This window comes from Abramis brama (genome assembly GCF_963993115.1).
Source record: "Abramis brama genome assembly, chromosome: 5".
Taxonomy (NCBI): domain Eukaryota; kingdom Metazoa; phylum Chordata; class Actinopteri; order Cypriniformes; family Leuciscidae; genus Abramis; species Abramis brama.
In genome coordinates, this window is record NC_139967.1 from 18139615 (window position 1) to 18165084 (window position 25470).

The following is a 25470-nucleotide window of genomic DNA, read 5'->3' on the forward strand; positions in this document are numbered from 1 at the left end:
CATCGAGGTCTTCATTATCATAGCTTAGCGTACAGTGGCTGATGTCAGGTTGATTTCAAAACCACCGCTAAGGGGCAACATTGTATCATTTAGAGCATAAAGTTGGAAACTGGAGGTAATAATTTAACAAGAGATCCTATGGCATCCTACGGTACAAAACATTGTCCAGTAGCCTACTAAAAAAAAAAAAAAAAAAAAAAAAAATGTTTTGTGGTTGCTTGGAATGGAAAGAGGTTATTCTGAAATTATTGGTCGTAGTTTAAAGCTTTTTAATATTTACTAAACTGTGCTGAAATTGTTTCACCACAAGATGTCGCTCTTACACCTGTGCATAACTGAATGGGTCCACTGAAGAAGTACTTCAAATTGACAATTTTTAGATTCATTACAGATGCTGAATTCAGAACCGTATTTTAGCATAACTACCCTTAATATTTCTGCCATAGAAAGATATGGTAAAAGTAGTACAATAGGCTAGTATACAAGTATGCGGTTCTGCAACTGACACAAGAAATAAGAAATTTCATAAGAAATTTTACAATGCAGCTATAAGGTAGGCCTATAATATGCATCCTAGTGATAGGAGTACCTTTAAGGGTAGGCCTACTGCCCCACTGACAAGCTGTTGTACCCCTAATTTTCCGATTTTTGTTTCTGACAGTGTATTATACCAAAAATATTTGGAAACGGCCGAGCACACAACAATTATGGAAACATAATATACAAATTATGGGAAAATAATATAAATGTTAGGTACCATTAGCTACATAACCTATCCTTAAATTATGATTATATCACTCCCTGGTGTTTTAAGGTTTTAGAAAAGGGAAGAGAAATAAAAATAAATGTAGCCATAACAGATACAAGCTAAGACTAAAAAATAAATTAAGATCATAATAGAATATATTTAGAACTTTGCAGTACTATATATATATATATATATATATATATATATATATATATATATATATATATATATATGTCTATAGTTCATGTGCTGTCCTCCCCTTGCGAACTTCATATCATAAGAGACTGTTTGGATGCTGTAAATGAAGTGGGAGGGAAACCCGGCTCTTGGAGCGCTGCAGGCTGATGATGCGAAAGCTCACACAGCCACAAGTAGTTGCAGGCTTAACCTTAAATCGAGAAGCATACACAGTGAGCGCACTCGAGCACCTCCCCAAAAACTTCTGATGACAAGCGCTAGATGTTTGCACATGACGCGCGCACATAAAGACGACAGATGAGTAGAGCTGCTTCAGTTTACAGGTACAAGAAAGGGATGTATCACAGACCGGCGGATTTCACACTTTATGGACGCGCAAAAGCAACATTTTAGTGCAACCGCATCCTGGAATATTGTTGCATCCACATCTCACTCTATCTCAATTTGTGCTTTATCAATCAATTTTCTCGCGCACAAACATGTTTTTGTTGCTAAGGTCAGTTCTTCTTGTCAACGTGTTCTATGCTCAATTGGAAAATGTGAATTCAATGCAGAGTCAGTTTTGCGTGCCCGTAAGACTGAATCACGTCAAGAACAGTTTAGTCGGTGCAGAAGACAACACGTTGGAGCAAAAAGTTGTATTTAAAATAAGTGCATTTGAACAAGATTTTGTACTCGAATTACAGTCGGACTCCAGCTTCATTGCTCCCGGTTTCTCGACGCGCGCCGACCCAACTGCTCAAAATTCCGCGCACAGTGAAGATCTGAGCCGGTGTTTTTATGCCGGTGAGGTGAATTCTGATCCATATTCCTATGCAGCGCTCAGCTTGTGCAAGGGGCTGCAGGGCGCATTCGGTTACGATGGCTGGGAATATTTCGTCAAGCCGGCTTTTAACGACACCAGCCGGGAAAATGTGGATGCGCATGTCATCAGACGCAGATCTAACGCCAATTTGAGTGGAAACTCAACGTCAAGGTGCGGCGTGGACAGCGATGTGACCCACACCGTTGCGCAGTATTTGGCGAAGTTTAAGCACATGAAGGAACACATGAGTAACATCACCATGTCAGTTCTGAAAAACCGCTCGAAAAGATTCGTCTCCATTCCGCGTTATGTAGAGACATTAGTGGTGGCCGATGAATCTATGGCCAAATTCCACGGTGATGACCTCAAGCATTACGTGCTGACCTTAATGTCTGTGGCGGCTAAGCTTTACAAACACCCCACCATTCTCAACTCTATCAACATCGTGGTTGTCAAGTTTATGGTGATTAACGAGGAAGAGAAAGGACCCAAGGTTTCCGGGAACGCGGCGATGACCCTGCGTAATTTCTGCACCTGGCAGAAGAAGCTGAACAAAAACAATGACAAGCATGAGGAGTATTGGGATACGGCAATCCTATTCACAAAACAGGTAAGGAGTAATGCGCGTTTCGTCAATAGGGGGCAGTATGAGAATCAGTGAATATAATGATCCGGCTAATGTATCTTCTGGTAATTATATCAAGATGGCTTGCAACATGAAACAAAACTGAACACCACTCAGGCGGCTGCAATTTACTTACCCAATAATCAGCCCAATTTAGACATGCTTTATGATAACACTGTAATCACATCTTTTAAGTCCAAATGTGCACTGCATAAGTATAAATATGGTGTTTTAATCATGCGTCGATTGTAAAAAAAAAAAAACAAAAAAAAAAAAACATGCTTAAATGATTTTTTATTCTAACCTAAAAAAATTGATATCTGAACACATATTGGTATACAAAGCTTTAAAAGCTGAAATATATTTTGTGTCTCAAAGAGTAATGGGCAGGCTGCAACAAGAGCGGCCTCTCCAGTTAACCTGGAGTTGCCTCATGTTTATAAGTGTTCTTAAGGTCATGGGTCAGGCCTGCCTTGGAGCTACTGCCCTGTATCGCACTGTGAGTAAGAATGTGTGCTATGAATCACCAGAGATACAATTCACATATGCATAATTAGCAGAGAGATAAAATAATTTGCTCATTGATCTCATTGTACTTTCGGAGCATTATTTTTAATTGAAAGCATTTAGAGCAGGATTAGCAATGATAACTGATTTGAGACTGGACATACAATGTCTAAATAAAAAAAAAGTGCAATGTCTTCAGATGGCAGGTCAAATTAGCATTGATATTATGTCAGAGCTAAAAGTCATTTAAACTCTTGGCAGGTCTGAGAAGATTATTTTGGGAGAAAACAGAAAGAGCGTGATCATTTGGAGGTAAAGGGATAGTTCACACAAAGATAAAAGTTCTGTTATCATTTACTCACCCGCATGTTGTCCCAAACCCCTATGACTCTTTTTCTTTCATGGAACCCAAAAGGTGACGAATATCTAGGCCACTCTTTTTCATACCGTTAAAATTAATGTGGAAATGTGCTGTCAAACTACAAGTGTTCTAAAGCCATATGATTTTTTCCTTTAAATTTCAGTTTGTTTTGCATCCAAAACTACCACATGGCTGCAGAAGATTTGGAATATAGTGCGCTAGTCATACTGACCAATTTAATTATCCTTTTATAGTCGATTGTTTTTTTGTCAATTTTCAACATAGGCTCACTCTACCTACATTGTCGCAAAATTCCAAAACTGTACCTACCTGTACATGCAATTCACTGCTGTTTCCATCTGAAATTAACACTAGTGACAATAAAACACCAACAACCTTTATTCCGTTACATAAATTGTGATGACTGCTTGTTAGTGTCTGTAACATCAACTTCCTTCAACTTCACATCTTCCTGCCCTTATTTAACCCCACTGCAGAATAAAAGTTTCTCCTCACAAATAGTGCATTGTTTCCATTCATTCCAGCTGTTATCAACTGTTTTAAATGACAATGACCAGGGCAACATTGAGGAATGGCTAAGCTTTGCATTCAGTCTCCAGTCTGTCAAATTATGCTTTTACTCACACAGAAACTCCTTCTTTGCACCGACTCACCCTTACTAACCCACATGAACTCATTTTAGGCTGTCAGCTGTTTTTTAGGAACACGTGTATGTGTGAAAACAGCTCCAAATACGGCAGATGAGTGCAACCATTGTATCCTCTGGTAATCTGCTGCAGTTACACATGACCTGAGCTGGACATCCAGACCAGTTATGTCTGCCTAGTCTGGATGACAGCTGTAGTGAATCATTCTAAGAGGAGTAAATGTTTTATTGTTTCTTCTCCAAAGGGAACTTATGAAGCATTTTAGCAAGAGAGCACAGTTACTCCCTACATTCTTCCACTCATTATGTTCATTACTCCCTGTGGACAGAGAGATTGTTGGGTTTCTCCATGGTCTTGGATGAGTCAAGATGATTTGGAGAGAGGCTAGACTTGTACATCTGCTAACCTACATAAAGGAAAAAGTTTCCAACCTGAGTAGGTTGTGATTATGCAAGTTTCCATAAATAATACAGAGAGAAATATGAATGAATAGATTGATAGACAGATGAATGAAGGGATGTATGATAGATGAACACTATAGCGGGTAGGCTATGTGTTGAACACATAGACATACTGCATCTATAAAAATTTAGATTTCCCTGACATTTAAATGGAGATTAGATCTTAATGCATTGGCAATCCATAGCATTAAAGAGCTAAAATCAGGAGATTAGCAAACCCAGACATTTTTGTGCTAGTTTCTATTTTCCATTCCGTTAAAGCGAATGGGGACTGGAGCTTTCAAGCTTCAAAACGGACCAGAAAAGGATCATAAAAGTAGTTCATATATTTCTTCTAAGTCTTCTGAAGCTATTCACTTATAGCTTATTCACTTTTCTGCTCTGAAAGAGTTCATGCGAGAAGTAGCACTGTCTAATTTGTGAATGAATCATACTTTTGAGTCAGATCTTTTCAATGAATCAGTTGAATCATGTTTACAGAGCAAGTTTTCAATTGATTTGATCAAGAACCAGCCTGATCCAGATCTTGAATTAATGAAGATAAGAACTTACATTTTGGACTTTTCCTCCCACAAAACTATAATAACTTCAGGAGACTTGGAATGTGTGTGTGTGTGTGTGTGTGTGTGTGTGTGTGTGTGTGTGTGTGTGTGTGTGTGTGTGTGTGTGTGTGTGTGTGTGTGTGTGTGTGTGTGTGTGTGTGTGTGTGTGTGTGTGTGTGTGTGTGTGTTCAATAGACAAAAGAAAGTCAAATTGGTTTGGAACAACATGAGGGTGAGTAAATGATGACAGAACTATTTATTTAAGTTGTTTATTTCAACAAGGCCAATGTATACAAAAGAGTTAAAGGGAGTTTCATACATGACTTTGGGAGATACACTAATGGGTAGTGTCCAGTTTCGAGGGGAGCTTCCCTTTACCACAGTCGCAGCTGTGAGTGATCTTTACCCCTCTTTCTTCTCCCACCCTCTTTCAGTCTGTTCCATTTAATGGAATTAAACATTTAATGAGGAGAATCTGAGAAGAGAGAAAACCTACGTGGACACTGCATCTAGGGTGCTGCAGAGCTCCAATACCAGCTGCAGCCTGGAAATCAAATGACCAGAGGTGTAAAGTCCAGGTTCAGAAAGTAAAAGTCCTCCTCAGTATTTTGTTCCAATCACCTGGATTTGCTAATTGGCACAGTTTTTCAGCCAGGAGATAGAACTAATTAGTGAAATCAGCTGGCTGAGTTCATGGGTGGAATAAACATATGGCAGGACTTTTACTTTCTGACCCCTGGACTTTACACCTCAGCAAATGACATAGGCCTATCTTTTTATCCATCCTGTTCTGTTTTGACCTAATTTTCTGTCAAGTCACCTTTAAGTCACCTTTATTTATATAGCGCTTTTTACAATACAGATTGTTTCAAAGCAGCTTTACAGTGATAACAGGAAATTCATGCACCAAAGATTGTTTTGGCTGTACAGCAGTGTCATTGTCTAGCTTAAGTAAGTTCAGTGTTGATTCATTTCCACTGTAAAAATCAGTTATTAATTTATTAATTCAGGGGCTGTTTAAACGACACTGTTTTCAAAGGAAAACAGAAAACATTTTATGTGTTCTGGCTGTTCATTTACACGACAATAGCCGCGTTTCCACTGTCGGGCCAGTGCGAGCCAGGGCTTTAAACGGGCCGTGCCGGGTTAATAGCCTCGGGCTAATAGCACCGGGCCTGCGTTTCCACTGTCGGGCCAGAAGCTCCACAGCGCTTCACTAAAACACGCCCGTAACACGCCTCTCTGGAACAACGTTACACTAACCCATCATTTCACCAACAAATAGAAGTTTTATCAGAAAACTAATCAGAAATCACTGGAAACAGCGTTGAAAATTTTTGTTGTTTACTTGAATATTTAAAACCCAATCGATGTTTTACCACAGGTTTACAATAAAAAGTGATACACTGATCATAATGAATTAATTTATGTCAAAATTGCACATTAGTCACTCAGAAATAAATTACCGTTAGGTCTATTTCACAAAAGAAAGAGGAGGTAGAGGACAGACTTCTTCAGTCACATCTGTTTCTGTTTATCTGGTAGTTACAGGACATATTTACATCACATTTAGAAAGAATGATAATTTCTACAAATATATGCCACCAAAAATACGACCTGAGGAGCTTTAGCACTCTCTCGACTCCCATACAGATATTTTCAGTCAGAGAAACAGAGGAAGCTCCTGAAAAAAAAGTTGCTTTATTTTATGATAGTCCGGTATAAAGAGATGAGACGTAGGCTACTGACAGATAAAAAAAAAAAATGCTGACAGAATCATCCGGCGCTGCCGTCTCCCGACTCTGAACTCTGCCTCTGTTCGTAACCACTCCTCTAGCCCGAGCTGGCCCGCTTTGGCCCAAGGTATTCGACGGGCCAGAAATCCTGGCCGTTGGCCCCGAGTAAGCCCCGGAAGTGACAGTGGAAACGCGACTGGCCCTGGCACGCACTAGCACGGCCCGGCCCGGCCCTGGCCCGACAGTGGAAACGCGGCTAATGGCATTTTGGTGGCCTGAGAACACAAACTTTGAAACAGGCTTCAAAGGGCAAGTTTTGAAAAGTATAATGTTATCATCTCTGTGTAAACTTCAAAAACGTGAATCTGTGAAAACAGCGACGGCATGCACATGCGTATTGTGTTTAGTCTAGGCATGCGCGTTTGAATGCATATGTGCGCAGACGCGTAGTCTTCCTTTACAAAGTGACATTGCTATGGAAGGCCAAGAGCGCCAAAAACACGTGAATTTTAACACGTCAACACTGCATATTTAACACGTGAAATATGCAAAATATGAAAGATTTAAAGTATTTAAATATGGTATTTCAGACTTTATATATAAGTATTTAAGACTTTCAGGATTAGAATGAGAGTTTGTGCTCAGGTCAGGACAGGTATAAAAACTTATTATGGCTTTCCTGACAGCAGACGTATTCTACTGTACTAAAGTCCTAGGCCACCCTGATAATTGGTATTAAAGCAATTTATCTGTAAAAATGATGAGGCAATTTGTTAAAGCACTTTATAACATTTAAGTAAACATATGTTATGCGATCTGGGAAAACCCGTTGGATGTTGCGCTGGTACGTTTTCAGTAAGGTCTAAAAATAGGTTGAATGTCAGTTTTTTTTGTCAAAATTGGGTTTTCATTAAATTATTATTCTATAACATCTTGTCTATCATCTCTGAATATATGTTGGCAAAATTCTGCACAAAAAGAAAAATCGCGATTTATAGTGGCAAGCTGAAAAGACTGTGTCTTTCTCTTTAAGAACACGCACGGCGGAAGTGCAAAAAAAAAAAAAAAAAAAAAATCGCCCATAGCTCTCTTTCTCTTAACACTACAAAGACAGTTCACTTATTAAAATAAACCACATAACATCTAGAATTCCCGCCAGTCCTGTGTAAAATACAATGACATGCAAGGTTTTTTTTCTTTTCTTTTTTTTTTAATCCAACATTATCGTGAGATGCAGAGCGGAGCATAAGAGAACAACGGAGTCTGAAGTAGCTACTCGCTTAAAAGATCTTGCTCGCCTCTCAATCGTCCAATTTCAAAACGGTTTTCACAGGATGAATTTTGAGTTCGTAAGCTTTCGAATGATTCCTAATCTATGATGATTACTAAAATATGTGATATGAAAAAAAGGTAAAAAAAGAGCACTAATAGTCCCGCTAGCAGGACGTGACAGTTAATTAAACCTGTTTTTCTCAAAATTCCGTTACTGAAAATCATAGCGATCAGCCGACTTCAGATAACCATAACTTTAGTTACCGACAAACGATGAAAGAAATAAAAACAGATTTGGAAAGGGCTTGAAACCAGCTTTAATATGGTATCACAACAGGTTATCAAACCTGTAATAGGTAAAATTTCACCATGTGATGGGTTTTCCCAGATTGCATCACATATAAACATAAAAATGCTATGTAGCTTATTATGTTGTTGTTTTTTAGAACCACACACAGTTTATATCTACAAGTAATCTGGATTGTTACTGAGATATTGTACACTTCATAACAGCTAGAATTAATTTTACGGCTGCTTTTGTGACAGTTTATATGCTTGTTTAGCAATGTGACAGACTTGATTTGTTTACTGAAAGTATTAAAAGGCAAGGACAAGACTAATTGTACTGCACACTGCTCAAGGACCTATACCATGAAGGTAGATGAACAAACTCAGGGTTAAAGGATTAGTTTTGAGTTGACAAAACCAAACCAAAGCAATCAGGCTTTGTTGATGCCATGAAGCAGCTCATGAACTTTCTCTGTCAACTTTGATCTTGAAGCTATGACCCAAACCCCTGCAACAACTCAGTGTTATTGGCACCAGATCAAGAGAAAATATAATTCAAAGTTGTAAGTATATGTCACAGCCTTTTTTGATTCATTTTGGGGAAAGTCACCTGCGTATTCTATGTTACACTACTGTATACAGTGACTCTGCTAAGGCCATAGTTCATTGTCTAAATGCTCGTTTTTGAGATATTTTTAAGAACATGTCCAGACAGAGCAATTTAAGGGCCCTATCTTGCACCCAGCGCAATTGACTTTGTACACCGACGCATGTTTCATTCCTATTTTGCACCCGCGCAAAGCGCGCTTTTCCCTCCACAGAAGCACGTCGCTAAACTAGGGAATGAACTTGCGCTCCCTGGGCGGTTCAGCGCAAAAAAGGAGGCGTGTTCCGGCGCAAACAATCCCTGGTGCTATTTTACTGTTCCATAAAACAATTGCGCCACTGGCCAGAAAAAAGGGGGTACACCCCCCTAAGCTCACAGAAATGGTTAGACCCAAGTCTTCAGTAGCTAATGACACTGACCCGTTCAAACTGATTTTTAACGTGTATTTTACGCCTATTTCACGTGTTAAATACGGCTTGAATACGCGCTGATTTGCGCAAAAAACACATATTTAACGCGTATTTCACGCATGAAATATGTGTTAAATACGCGTTGTTGACGTGTTAAAATTCATGTGTTTTTGGCCCTCTCGGCTTTCCATACATTGCCAACTACTTGCCTGGCATGCATAATACAGCATTTTTAGTATTTTTCACAGATCCGTGTGAACAAGAATAATTTCGATAACTTTGTCATCTGTACAGACGGAAAAAAAACGTTTCCGTTTTCAGTACATCGTTCTGTCAAATAATGTATTGGCATCAAAACCAGCAGTGGATTATTGTAGGTATTTTTATTCACCAATTAAATATTATGGCAGTGAGTATGTTTTTTTTAAGAAGTACATTTGTTGCAAGAAACAAGAAAAGTCTCAAAATGAGTCATTGTTGGCCAGCCATGCAAAATTACAACAGTTCATGTTTAATAAAAACCAGAGCAAGAATTGTAACTAGGCCACTGTTGCAAGAGAGACTGAGAGTCATGCTATGGCAACATGAAATGTAACCATTACAATAGTGACATAAGATGGATTTACAAAACTTTACATGCAACTTCAGCACATGAACTACAGTTTACAGTGTACACGTGTTGTTAAGAAGGCAGTTACAGTTATAGGACCTTGAGGCAACTAGTATACTGTCAGCTAGTGCAATAGCATTAAGTACAGCGTCACAAGTTTGAGAACTTGTTTCAAAGAATCAGATGACTATTGTTAGCCTCCCAGAAAATATGAAGACCTCCGATGCAAAAGCCTCTAAAAGCCACTTATGTCAAAAATGAGATAATAATATTGAGTGAATGCTCTCCGCAAATAGTATACGTTCATCAAATACTTTCACTTCAAACTCACTAAATCCCAGCCTTAGCCCATTCAGAAATGTTGGTACTTAGAAACCTATACATAGGAGCTTGATAAAAATGTTAATATTAAAAAATTTTTTTAATATAGACAGGCTTAGAGGCTTTTGCATCTGAAGTCTTCATATGTTTACTTGAGTGTTGAACAAGGTGATGTAATTCAATCTACTTTACATCATAATGTTTGCTTTTTGTGTACATCTATGCAAACTGCACGCACCTTGCTGAAGGAATTATTCTTGTTTGTACATACATCTTCATACTCATATAACCTACTTGACATTTCATGTAGAGCATAACTGTTATTTTATAATAGATCCTTGTGTTATGTATAATTTGGGTAATTGGTAACAGCAAACCAGTTGAAAAGTTTGACTCAACAGTTCATCATGGAGACAGAAAGGCGCATCTGAAGTTTATTTGCATTTAAATGCAGCCCCTGTCAAAGACATTTGTCAGCTATGTGTGGCACTAATGAAAAGTGAAGGATTTGTGCTTATAGCCAATGCATTATACTTTTTAAATAACTTTGGATTTTTTTCTAAAAGGGTAGGATACTATGCATATATACATAACATATAACATATATGCATATAACATTTTTTTCCAAATATTTTTTCAAAAATTACAAGAATAGTACTGGATTGCAGAAATACTACACCGAACAAACTGTCACATAACATGTTAGGGAAAAGTAAATGGAATAATCCCGGTGCTTCATGTGCTTTTGAGCTAATGTCAGGTTATTTGAGAATGTGCTGTATGATTACTTAGGCTTGCAGTTTAACACTTAAAGGCCCCCTGAAATCAAAATGTAAGTTTTTTAGCTTTTAGTATGAATATGTTAGCCTTAATGTTATGAATAAGATGGTGTGTTCCAAAACAATGACTACATTCTCATTATCGAATATATAAGCATTCAAAACTTACAGTCTCTCAAAATGGATCACAGATTTTTATGACATCACCGCAGACTTCAGCTTTTCATCACATCTTCTGTCCAATCAAATGCTCTCTAGAATCTAAAGCATCCCACTCCCTATGCTATAAATACCACCTGGCTAAAGTGACCGTTGACACGTGATGGAGCAATATGTGCTGGAGATGTGTGTTCAGTTGCTCAAACGTTTGAATTTTATTCCGTTTTACAACTGGCTGGTTAAGAATGAAATGGCTAGAATTTATTCACACCTCTACTATTGAATCCAATGTATCATCAGCGCTCGGATTCGCTTCCATGGTGCTGTCGAGTACAACTTGTAGTCTGTGAGGTAAACTAAATACTATTAGCTAATTTGAAAAGGGGGAGGAGCCATTCAATATGTCCTGCCTTAGCATCCTGTTTCAGTAGAAATTATGTCAATGCATCATACAAAGCTGCGTGACAAGGCACTTCAGTGGGCCTTTAAGTGTTTTAATCATATCTGCCAACTTGAAAAACAAAATGCTTTAGTGGGGTCTATAAAAGTTAAACATGTAGGCCTGGTTTCACAGACAGGGTTTAGATTAAGCCAGGATTAGGCCTTAGCTCAATTAGTACATTTAAGTAGCTTTTATAAACATGTCTTAAAAAAGAACAATACTGGTGTGCATCTTAAAACAAAACAATGGCACTGACATATTTTAAGATGCAAATGTACAAGATCTATGCATTTGATATAAACTTTTTATATCTTTTAAGGCTTAAAAGATTTATTATCATGTTGCTCCTTCTAGTGGGCAACATTTATATCACAGCTTAGAATTTGCCGCCTCCAGGGCATCATAAATTCATGAAACTCATGAAATTCAGCTTGTTTGCTCAAATTTGTTCTCTGCGTCATTTAACACTAAAGAAAAGATTGAATGTTTATCAAATGTCTAATATAAGTTATAATTAAGTTTTTTTTTATATTGAGATCACAAGAAAACAACTTCTATGTTAAAGATGATGAGAAAATTAAGTTGAGATCATGAGAAAACTTTTGTTGTCAAGGTCATAAGAAAATTAGGTCGAGATCATGAGAAAACAACTTTTGTTATGTTGAGATCAAAAACAAGAAATAAAAAATAATAATGCATGGTCTCTTAAGGCTTCCATTGCTAATGTTACCAGCATCAAACATTTGCACAATCCTACATCTGCCTTTGCAGCTATGTTCCTTAGTTGGCAAACTAAAAGTCACCAACAGCCTTGGGCTACATAGGCCCATCTCCTATTTTTATATAACAACATATTTGGTTTGAAAATGATCACTAGCTTGGAGCTTGTTGACTGCCATGTGAGCTTGTTTTTTTGCAGTCTGTGTGGTTCTCAAGTTCGTCACATGGTACGATTGAAGAGAATCTCTTTTAATGAGCTTTTTGGGCAGTAGAGAATTTGGAACAAAATGAAACAACAACAAAATGGCGAAAACTAAATCTCTCAAATAATAATTGGGAAATACACTGTTGCAATCATTAGAAAAATCATCTCAATTTTGTAATTTTGAAGCACTACAATTTGATTGCTATGTGGCCTGTATTTAATTATGCGCTTGTTTGCACAGACACTCTGTTGGAAGTGTACATCTGCTTGGGTTGCTAACCATATAACCACTATCGCCCTGCAGGGGTAGAGTTAAATAGTTTATCAGAGAAAGTACAACAATGATCTAGATAGAAAGTGCGAAGGAAGGCAAGAGTTAGTGAGAGAGGGAAAAGAGAGAGAAATGCACATATGGAACAGTTTGGATTTTATAAAGGCATAATGAAAGTCGTATGTTTGCAATGTTGGATGCCAATTGGGTCAGCGCTGCTTGTGGAGAGTATGGGCAATACTCCCCCCCCCCTCCTCCCCCCTTCCTCCCCCCTGTTTGGCTGAGGATAAAGAGATTTCTGGCCAAGAGGATGGATAAAAAACAGTGGATAGATAAGTTACTTGAAATGACTTGGAAGTCTCTGCTCTCACTGCTTATCTAACATTGTGAGAGCACTGGACCAGTAGCTTAACCAGGACCTGAAAAAGATTTTGTTTCCTCCACCTGGCACAGGCAGATGGCTAGAATCCAGTGAAAAGGCCCATACCTTATTTTATATTATTGGGCACTTGGAGTCTGAACTGAGGGTATAACTCAATGGTGTAACATGAAACTGATCAGATAATATCTTAAATGGTTTCTGACAAATATTGCATGAAAAAAAAACTAAACCTTTCACCTCATTTGCTCTTTTCTTCATATTTCAACCAGCAGTCCAAACAGATTTTAGATCCAGGTCACACAAGTACAAGTTTTTCAGAACAGGGATCTGGCCTACAGTGTTTCTAATTTTTAATCAGATGTTTCATATTTCCACTGAACTTAAACTTATTTTTCCCTGAATGTTTGTTTGTAAGATTGTGTATAGCAGTCTACTTTGTGGACTACATATGACCAAAGTAATGAACTGAACACCATAATTGTGAACAACTACAATTGTTCATGTACTTTAGTAATCCAATCAGCAAACCGTCTGCTTTCAGACTGTTTGTGTATACTTGTAACTAGAGCAGAGTGGCTAATTTAATCACTAATGTGAAGTTAAAAACCCTTGTGCATAGAACAGCTGGTGTTGAGGTAGTGGAGAATGGAATGATTTAGAACAAGAGGTCACACCTTTCCTGTTACATGCATTTGTGGGAAGAGGCCATGTTGCCTTCATGTAATAATAGGCTGCATTTTTTTTCCAACTTTGCTGTATTTTCATCCTGAGTGTAGAGTCAGGTCATGCAGAAAGGTAGGGGGCATGCCGAAAGGTTTTTACAATTGGTCGTGAAAGCAGCCTGTTAGGGTGTGGGGTAGGGTTAGGGTTTAGTTTCTGTTGTAGCATTGTGTACCTTTTTGCACGCCCATTATGACCTGCAGCTATCCCTGTCTCTCTGTCTCACAGATTAGTTGTTACACAAAATTATGACTGAAGAATACACTCCCAACCACTTTATTTCTGGCAGATGCCTGACTACAGGGAAGTTCTTTGACCTGTTGAATGTTTGAGTGAGGCAGCTATCGTCAGAAGGTCTAAAAAGATTCAGGGGACTTTGTTTATGATTAGCCCCATGATGATCATTGGGAGTTAGCAGCTGGATTCTCATGTATCAAGAAATGTAGAGAAGATTTGAGAACTAGGTCAAATAAAAAACAAAACAAAATGAGAGAGACCAGAAGAAACCCCCTGTCCTTATAAGCTGCCTTGGACTTTAACTAAATGACTAACAATTTTATGTTTATGTATAAATATATGAGTTGTTGCACTGATTTGTGACTTCAGCTTAGACAATGCAATTTAATTTGTGGTCAAAACTATCAGATCAAAAGTTGAGTGTTAAAGGAGTTGAATAAACTGTCTCTTTTGAATGTGGTGAAACTTCTGTTCCCTTTAAACGTGTTGTAGCCAGAAAGAAACTCTACTTTTAATGCTAAGGTTACGACCGCAGTCAGTGTTAGTCCTTTTTTGGGAGTTGGTATAGGGTGTTGCACCATGGGATAAGGTTGACCAGCAAACCTGCTATTATGATGTTTAGTCAGTAGGGCTCAACAGATATTTTGAGAAAATTCATATAACACAATATAGGTCAGTTGGAAATTCCTTTGGACTGAGATATTGTATTTTACAACAGTAAAAATAAGAGATATTTGGGGTATCTGAAATATTTCCATGTCAATCAAAAGCACATTCCTCTAGCTAACTATTTCTTATTTTTCACTCACTTTCCTTTTCATTATGCTAGTGTGATTCTTCAGTTACATTTACCTGCATATCAGTGCTGGCTGAAAGTTTTTTTTATTATTTTTATTATCACTAATATTATAACTTTACGCCAGGATTTATGCACCAATGATTGAAACCCAGCCTGATCTCATGAAATGCGTCTCTATAGAACACATTGTACGCGCAAATGAGTTTAAACTAATACGCACATACCCCACACCACTAATCCTACCCAAGTGTACAATACGCACATACCCCACACCACTAATCCTACCCAAGGGGTTTACAGTGCGTATCATATGCACATAAAAAAATATTTTCGCGTATAAATTGCATGATAAATACAATGCGTGCTATAGAGATGCATTTCATGAGATTGGGTTGTTGAAACCACATGCCATTGGGTGACACTGCCTAGCATTATCACTCATTTGTATATTTACTGAAGGCTAAATAAAAAATAATTTAAAATGACACTTACCCTTGTATGGGTTAAATATGTGAAAATGTAATTTGTACTCAATTTGACTTGTAATTACAAATAAAATGAGCATTTACAATGTGTTAAAAAATTCAGATAAGGATAATGACCACAATTTGTTATTGTTTTGCTGATCTAGGACCTGTGTGGCGCTTCAACATGTGACACACTGGGTATGGCAGATGTTGGCACCATGTGTGATCCCAAGAGAAGTTGTTCTGTGATTGAAGATGATGGGTTGCCATCTGCCTTCACTACTGCCCATGAGCTTGGTAAGTGTAAACAGATGTATAAAGCGCAACAGTAGGGTTGTGGCATTTAAAATCCCATTCATTTTCTCCATTGAGCGCTCGAGTTTCATTCCGTTTTCCAACTGTACGTTGGTTAAGAATGAAATGGCTAGAATTTATTCACACCAGTATTAAATAGAAAAATGGTCTATGAAAAAACTATTTTTTTTTACCTTAAGTCGCTAGAGTGTGGAACTGAGAAAAATGACTTTAAAGATTTTTAGTTGTCCCGTCAAATTAATTATAGGTAGGACACTGGAAATCTGGCAAATAGATGTTTTAGTAATGGAAATTATATACATAAAAAAATCTTGAGCTCAAACTTGACTTTTGACCACTATTTTTAAGTTACTGTACTCTGCCTTTGTATTGTCAGCAAAAAGTGAGAAGTCATGCCAAGGCAAAAGGCAGTAACTTCCACATTATCAATATTTGGTTGCTGATCACCATTAACAAAATCATTATAGTAACACCTGTATAAAATCTAGTGATCATGGCATTTATTTTGTATGATTTACAGTTATTTATAGCCATCTTCTTATTGCTATCCTGTGCTATGGTTGCATTCTGATGGCATTATTAATACATTTGACATGACAAAATACCTCCATAGATATATTAGTCCAGCGTTGGCTCGACCGCGTTTAGGGCGGGGCTGAAGGCGCCAGCGAAGTTTTGGCACTCTGCCAGCTAGATGCATGAGTGTTTCAACCAGGTCCAGTACCCGAACTGAGTGAGGCGGGGCTTTAATTCTTGGTTGTATTCATTTGATACGGCAATGTGTAACGTTTTTCTGTCAACTCTGCATAATCCTTCACGATCGATATCGCACGTTTGTCGATGGAGTGGGTTCAGACCATACTAAATGTTCTGACCGCAATTGTGCAGGACAAAGCTCTGAGGACATCAGAAGTTAGAGGGACTGATGGCAGCTGTACAAAGTACACAGGCTACAACGTTATTTTAATTTTAATGGACATTAAAACAAAGGCAGAACCGTACAATCTGGTAGGTAGCATTATTTGATAGAACACCGGCACAGTAACTTCATATTGACGCTCGGCTAAACAAAGGCAGAGTACCGTAACTCAATTTTGAGCGTTCCAAAACAAAGCCAAAGAGCGGTAACTGATGTTACGGTGTTCTGCCTTTGTTTCTCATGGGCTTTTGGAAGTTACTGTTAAGACAACTCATTATTTTCTCGAAAAAACAACGGAATTGATTCAAGATACTTATCCACATGATAAAGGAGGTCTTGAATGTGCCAAAAATATAAATTTTTCGACCAAAAACGAAGTTACGGTCTTTTGCCTTTGCACGGCAGCATAATCCCTGGCTCTCCTATAACTATTTGACTCATTAGCAGTTTGCCCCTGCTGGCAGATGTTGTAACTACAACATTTGCTGGCAAAAAGCTTTCTAGGGAACGCCACACTGTATCTGATGTCGACGCTATGGGGAACGCCTCAGCGTGACTGCATCTGAAGCATGTGTGATTGGCGCAACGTGTGATGGCGGATGTAGAAGCTTTGGGTCTCCGACTCTTGAACAATGGTCTCTCAGCTGAGGTTTTTGAGACCATCCTAAACTCTAGAGCTCCCTAAAGTGGAGAGTCTTCACATTATGGTGCAGAGAATGTCAGTTTGACAGTTAACTGCCCAGTGGATTTAGTGGCAGAGTTCCTTTAGGATTGTTTTTCCACATGGCAGCGATAGCTGCCTTCCACACACATTAGGCAATGGGACTTTAGCGAGACACCAATTAATAACCCATTTCCTTCATGGCAAGGTCTGCAGTTCACGTTAGAGTTCCGGCCTGGGATTTGGCCGTTGCTCTGGAAGGGTTGCCCCAGGCACCCTTCGAGCCCCTGGACTCAATTTCAGAGAAATTCCTAGCACTAAAAATGGCATTTCTGTTGGCTATTACATCCCTTAAGAGGGTAGGAGATTTGCAGGCCCTGTCAGTTGCCTCCCCCTGCCTAAAATTTGCTGCGGGTAGGGTTAAAGCCATCTTACACCCAAGACCGGGCTACGTGCCCAAAGTACCCACGAATATAGCATATTATACGATCTTGCTGGCCTTTCATCCTCCTCCTTTCGTGTTGGCGGACCAAGAGAAGCTCAATCTGCTTTGCCCAGTTAAGGGCCTTGAGACTATACGTCCATTGACTGCCCAGGGGCGTAACACTTGACCAGCTGCTGGTTTGATTCGGTTCACCCAGACAGGGTTCCCCAGCTAAAATATTGATTAATACATTGTGCACAATATCACTGACTCACACTCAAAACAGTTTTTCCTTAACTAGTATTCAGATTATATCTCCCAGCACAAACATAATGCTTCAATAACAAGCCTATTGCATTGTCACTTATTTTATTTTGAGGTGCTGAAATCACTTATCTGAATGCTTGCCAATGCCAACCCTGCAAAACATGTGGGACTAGAACCAGTTATTTCAGTATCCAAAATCTTTTGGAGGATCTACACAACATTGTCCCAGAGATATGATGTACATTCAGTTCAGATTAGCTCAGTGGAACAGTAAGAAAAGATAAGCTCTATTGAAGTGGCTTGTTTCCCTGTAGGAAGCCTCATAGGCGGTTTTGTAAAAGTTTCCTCTCAAGGCCAGGGAGGAAATGTGGGGAGCTGTTGGAGGTATTGTAGAAGTGACTCAGCATAGCTTTGGTCTGATTGCTGACAGGAAAATTGTGTGAAAGTTATTGGAATTATTGGTGATTTAAAAGGCAAAAATCTAAACTTACATTTGTATAATTTCCAGAGATGGTTCATTTACATCAACATGGAGTGCTGGCACACATTGCATTTTATGTCTATTTTTTTTCTCTCCTCTTCTGTGTTTTCATAATTTCTCACTCTTTCCGTCTCCCCTTTATCCCTTCTCCGCTGCAGGACATGTATTCAATATGCCACATGATAATGTTAAGGCATGTGAGGAGGTTTTTGGCAAGCTGCAGGACAATCACATGATGTCTCCCACTCTGATCCGAATCAACCGCACCAGTCCTTGGTCCCCATGCAGTGCTGCCATTATCACCGACTACCTGGACGGTGGACATGGTAAGTCAAAGAAAGTGAAACATAGCAGGATGAGACTTTGTGAATTTGAGAAAGTGCTCATGAATTTTTAAGCAAACTGAGGTGGCCTGAATATGGTTTGCTTGTAACGTGAATTACAAATGCGACTGTGTGTGCACTTTTGCATAATGCCTAATCCTGTAGATTTGGCCTTTAAAGGGTTACCGTACATAGGTATACAGCCATGTGAAAGTGAAGAAATTACAACACTATTGAAATATAACACTATTGTTTGACAAAGGATCACAAACTAAATGTTGAAATTTGCCTTTACAAATATATGTTTATATCAAAATGTAGTGTGTTCAGTTTAAAACATTTTTTTTTTGCTAAAGATGTTTTATTTATTGATTGCATTAGTGTCTAATGAAGTTATGTGTTTAACATGAGGGTTGGAGCAGCTATGTACCCAACTGTTCAGGGTCAGTAATGGCTTGTTTCCACCGAGTGGTACGGTACAGTACGGTACAGTACAGTCCAGTATAATTCGGGACGATAAACCCTGATCCGGCTTGCGTTTCCACCGCCAACAGTACACTTACTTGGTACTGTAGGCGTGGTGTTTGCCGGAAAGAAGCGATCGACTTACCAAGTTCGACTCAGAAGAACTCCCGAGGACGCAAGTCCGTTAATTCTGCAAATGGAACAGCCGTTCTTGAAAGCGTCACTCAGCTCGCTCTGCTACTCTGTATGTACATTTTAGGCCACAATAAAACGAAATATGTTATGAAACACCACTCTGCCTCTTTTCGTTTTCATTTAAAGACATTTGAAACATTATAGGCACACAAATGTGGTTCAGGCATCGTGTATTGATTATATTCACCCCATGCATATCGTTAGCCTATTTATAACAAAACAAATATAAAACACAACCCTGCCTCTTTTCGGCAGACAATATGTGCTTTTGTACTAAACAACAAATGTTGCAAAAAACATCATTACAGTGATCATCTTGTAATAAAATTAAAAATGACAAAACTTAACCCTATCTCTTTTTGTTAAATTTCAGTTTTATCAATAATAGCCATTATAAAATATAAGTAAAAGGTACAAGAAGCTATACAATAAGAAATAAAGCGAACAATTCAGTCAAATATATAAATTCAGCGCTCTAGTCTAACGTTACAACGTTACATCGGTAAAGTTAAATAGCCTAAATATATGAAACTTCACAAATATATGAAACTCAGCCAAAACGATTGGCCAGGGAACAAATTATAAATTCACGAGACCAAAGATCGCCTGTTAGGTCTACACAAGACGAATTTTATCTCATGTTTAACCACTACAGAGACGTCAGTGTCAGCGGCAAACGTCAGAACGACAGGAAAGGCTGTTCCAGGCGGGTTACATGAGCGCAGAGCGCCCGGTGATCGCCTGGAATGGATCTCATAACCTGGATAAAATTTTCATAAATCTTTATAAATAAACCACAGATTTGAGCTTTAAACAACTACATTCTCAACTGAAAAACTCTTAAAACTCCATTTCGTAACACAATAACAGTAGTATTATATTTCAACTGTATATTAAAAAATGGGCTTCTTATGTTGTCATTCCTCTTGTAGCACGTGCAAGTGACGATTCTCTGTCGACCAATCAACGTTCTGCAGTGAGTCTAGCTCCACCCTTTAGGTACCATACCACTGTGCTAGGTACCCCAACGGATGGGTACCGAAAAAGTGGTACGGTATGGTTCGGCATTTTGGTACCATTCACAACTTTTGGACAGTGGAAACGGAAATAATTGCGTACCATACTGTACTGTACCGTACCGTACCGTACTGCTCGGTGGAAACGAGCCATACGATTTTTTTAAAAGAAACTAATAATTTAATTCAGCAAGGAAGCGTTAAATTGATCAAAAGTGACAGTAAAGACATTAACTAGAGGTTAAGTTTGTAAACAAATTTTGATGTTGGCTTGAGAAAGCCCGAATGGGCAGTCTGACTCAAAGCACATATCTGTTCGGTGTTCTGGAGCTGGCCCCACCACAAAAAAAAGTTATTGTTTTCATGTATTTGTATTATTATTTTTTTTTTATTCTAATAAATAAGCTTTTATTACAGCAAAATTATTCATACAAGTTAAAGTTCACTATAAGCAAAGCACAAGCAATAGCACAAATAAATCAGGTTTCAGGTTTGTAGGTGTTCAGGTACACCAATTGAATAATCAGATATTCAAATAACATTGCACACTCTTTACTAAATACTACAAAAGTTATTCAGTCAATGCCAGGGAGTGATTTTTTTTCTTTGTTTTTTTGTTGGATTAATATTAAAGACAGCAGCTGGTAAATGCAGGTGCTTTAGGACATAATGCACAAATTCAATGATGCACAGCCACTTTCTTTCTCAACTGTTTTCACCTTATTCCGCCCCACCCACTTTTAATACTTCACTCTTCCGCATTTTGTCATAAGACTTCCGCTAAACTGACATGGCACATCCGGTAGCTAGTTCAGTAGTTAGAAGATTGTTTATAGCTATCCAAAACTTTAGCAAAATGACAAATAATGTTAATACCGTAAATGTTTTAAATTGGGAGCACGGAGAAAACTTTGTACGACGATCAGATGGTCTCTTATTGTCCCATCCATCGTCATTGTTAACGTGGGTAGACGATATGAAGAAGTGGCCAGAGGTAACCTATGGGGACATATTTAACTACTTCGTCCTGTCAGAAAGAGTTGATGGAGCAGCAATGAAAAATTATAATTATGTTGCTTTCCACAAGATACTTGCAGCTTTGTAAATAAGCAGGAATGTGAATAATTAGGGTTAAGGATAGGATATTAGGTAATTGTGGTGGGATGCATTTTATATTGGTTGTGTTAAACAAGAGATACATTTGTGATTTTGTGTTTTAGAAAAATATAAATGATTAAATAAGTTGTATAAAATCAGTTGTAAGCTTTTCATGAAGCTAGAGACACCTTCTACGGACCTTCATGTAGAGGTAATATTTCACCATTTAATTTAAAGTATATTTAAAAAGTAATAAACCAAGATGGAATTCATTTACAAACTTGACATGACTTATTCCTTCTAACCAGAATACTTAATTCCTTTAAGTTTTAAGGGGAATCTACAGAGCTCACATTATATGGTTTTATAATAAATTACTGACAGGTAACATCTGGTCATATAAAAATAACTATTCACAACAGGTAACATCTGGTCACATTGTAAAGGTTTATAAAAATAACTACTTACACTATTTACACTGATTAGTTAAAGCAAAACCAAAGCAGAAAGTATAGACAGACGTGGAACGCACCTACAAATCAACATTTATTCATCCTCTACATCAGAAATTATTTCGCTTCGAAGGTTGCACAGGGCTGCACAAATTCTCAGAATTTTATCAATTTTAGGGGTGAAGTTAATTGGAAATGTTTGAGTCAAGACAAGACTTTGACGTTTTTAAGTCGGCATATGACCCGCTCAACGTGGACACGTACATTGGCGATTCGCCTAGTGTTAGTGGTGTCTTCTTCAGAGAGTTGCATGCCTCTCTTGGTGAATGCTGGAAGGACAAGTTTCACCTTCCTTTCATAGAGGAGATCGGTAATGGTGAAGCCTCTGTCTGCCATTACTTCACTGCCTGGACGAAGGTATTCCAGGAACCCTGAATTTGCAGTTATGAATTTATCACTGCACCTTCTTCCATACGCTGGTGAGATAAACATGATCAGTCCACATGGTGCAATGGAGACCAGGTATTTGATGGTGTTCTGGCTGTAGTAATGGCTGTAGGACTCACCTCTTGAGTCAAGGTTGCATGGCTTTTGAAGGGGTGTCTGAACAGTCGATCACACATGTTGTAAATTGTTCTCTGAAAAAACTGAGGCATTGTTGCCTGGATTGTCTCCCTGGGAAGCCATGGTATGTAACACCTAATCTTCTCCTCAACGATGTCATGCCAACATGAAATCACCTTTCTTATAATGGACTGAAAAACACCAAACCTTTCAGCAAGATCACCCTGCAATAAATCATCAGGAGCTGATCCCAAGTGTGTAGCTGAAAGCTGTTGGTGTATGAATTGGTAAGGTGCTCGGCAACTGAATGGAATGTATCCAATGTCGACCCTGTGTAGAGCTGACAAAGGTGGTTGTTTCTCAGCAGAGTTATGTACAATGGTGCCGGCTCAACGAATTGTGTTCCCATTTCAGATGTAGGTGGCTTCAGGTTGAGATTTTGAAGCGTAGTTGGGGTCAGAGACAGATGGATCCTCCCATTGTGTTTCTGCATCACAGATCTGGGGCATGTGGATGTGATCATCCTCACAGTTGTCCACTGCATCACTGACGCTCATCGATGCATCTATGGAAATAATATAACCATAAACATTTTTACATTAATTCTCATGATCTATTTCATGTACTAATATATATATGATGGCACCCATACTTACACAGAACAGTGTGTGAGAGAGAGAGGCATTAAAAACGGGACAGTATACACACAATCTCCTAACTCTACGTAGGTCAATATCAATCAATATCAATATCTGAATGAGAGATGTAGCTAGCTGGCCTGCTAGCATCGTCAATCTCTGTAACTTACAGGAATAATGTGAGCTATTGTAAGACTGTAATGTACCATAATAGCCTATCTTGTACTATCGTGAATATTCATTCATCAACGTTAAGTTAGCTTACCTGAATCTGACAACCTGTTCAGCACCCAACTTCTTTACTGGAACATCGTAGCCGAGCCATTTCTCGGGGTAAGGGTGTTCGTCAGTCGGCTTCCCGTCCATGAAATGGTTCGAACACACATAAAGGTGCTTGGGTGGGTACTTCAAGTTTAGCGCCTTCCGCCATTGCCTCAGGTAAGGATAAGGATAAGGATAAACTTTATTTGTCCCCGAAGGGAAATTTGTCCTGGGCAAAGTGCTACAGTACAACACACAACACAATACACAACACAACAATGTATACACAGCACACCAATGTATAAAAAATAAATAAAATACAAGATATGTAAAATACTTAACACATTAAAATGCTACTGCTAATGTGTTATAGGTGCATTGCTCCGGGTCATATTCAGCAGTTTTACCGAGGCAGGAACAAATGAAAGCTTCAGTCTATTATTCTTACATATTGGCATTCTCAGTCTCTTTCCTGATGGCAGCGGCTGGTATTCACTAAAAAGAGGATGTTCAGAGTCAGTACTAATACTCGTTGCTCTCCTCATCATTGCCTCTTCGTATAGAGTCTAAAGACGAGGTGCTCCTCGTCTTTAGGTGGTGGCTGTAAATTGTAAAGTTCACCACAACACTCCGACCGCTTCACATTGTGTTCGTAACACCGTTGGTTCAATTGTTCTCTCCTCTTAATCCAATTTTTATGGCAGCCCTTAACTGAGTATATAATACTTTACATATTTTACCATTACAGCTATATAATTACGTCTAGCAACTTGCGTAGGTCCCTTTCAGCCGTAAGCTGAAGTCCCTCTCAGCCGGAAGTAAGATGGCGTCACCCTTTTTGTCGTGGAAAATAAGGTGACCTTCAGACTAGGCCCAAGGTCTGTGGTGAGTTTGGTGCTTAGAGAATTAAAGTTCTATGAGTCAGAAAATTTAGTCTCAGAAGAATAATATTAAGTTTAAATATAGCATTTCAGTATGCTGGCTTTCTCAAGCCAACATAATAATGTTACAAAAAATATGTTTCAAATAAATGCTTTTCTTTTGAACTTTCTATTCACCAAAGAATCCTGAAAAAAGAGAGTCTGGGTTTAACACCTCAGTGTTGGTGCTTTCTAAAAAGCTGTCTTCAAAGCAATAGATGTCTCAAGGTCAGCTTAAGTTACAGCTTGCAAAAATTCTGTGATCTAAATTTTTGTTTAAACAGTGTGGCAAATGATGTAACTATTTGACTGGAGTGTTTCTGTGAAGGTTTACAGTGGGGTCCCTGTGGGATTCAAATCCCTCTCAGGGTTGGTATTTGCCCTCTGTAGACTAAGACGTGTATGTACACTACATCTGTGATAAACATAAAAATCTAAAACAAATATGTCATGCCCACATTTTAGTCATCTATTTAAACTTTAGTTCCTTACTGTTAAAAACAATACTTTTTGTATTTTAACACTCATCCTCTCCTTGCATTCTGTAACAAATCCTTCCCTCACGGGTCAAAATGACCCAAAGCCCTAAAATTATACTTGTTTCACCCCCGTTTTTTTGTTTTGTAAAATAATTGTATATTTTAATAAAATAATAAGAAAAACAGGTAAAATTAGAGCAAGCATAAATATCTAAAGTGCTGTAAATACAAATTCATACAACTGTATATATGTAACTTTCTGTTATTCTTTGATATCGTTGCAGGTGATTGTCTGCTGGATCAACCTCAGAAACCGTTAGCTCTTCCAGACGTGCTTCCTGGTGCATCGTATGGTTTAGAGCGGCAGTGTGAGCTTGCCTTCGGTGCCGGCTCAAAGCCGTGCCCATTCATGCAGGCACCATGTCAGCGCTTATGGTGCACAGGGAAGACCCGTGGGCAACTGGTGTGCCAGACAAGACACTTTCCGTGGGCAGATGGAACCAGCTGCGGGGATGGACAGCTTTGCATGCGGGGCACATGCATGGAGAAACAGGAGATAACTAAAACTAAGGTACCTTCACACACTGCCCGGCCAAAAAAAAAAGTTGCTGTTTGGATTTAAATTGTCATGGGATGTTTAATGTTTAAAGAT

At 38.6% G+C, this 25470-nt stretch overlaps 1 protein-coding gene across 1 annotated transcript in view; it reads left to right on the forward strand.

The window, feature by feature from the left end:
* The first annotated feature begins 1122 nt into the window (after positions 1-1122).
* Positions 1123-25470, forward strand: part of adamts15a (ADAM metallopeptidase with thrombospondin type 1 motif, 15a) — a 30063-nt gene continuing 5715 nt past the window's right edge. Inside the window, exons 1-4 of the mRNA XM_084113246.1 lie at positions 1123-2361; positions 15505-15637; positions 18566-18733; positions 25103-25389. Coding sequence (XP_083969372.1) covers positions 1426-2361; positions 15505-15637; positions 18566-18733; positions 25103-25389 — 1524 coding nt within the window. The 5' untranslated portion in view covers positions 1123-1425. The remainder of the gene's footprint in view (positions 2362-15504; positions 15638-18565; positions 18734-25102; positions 25390-25470) is intronic.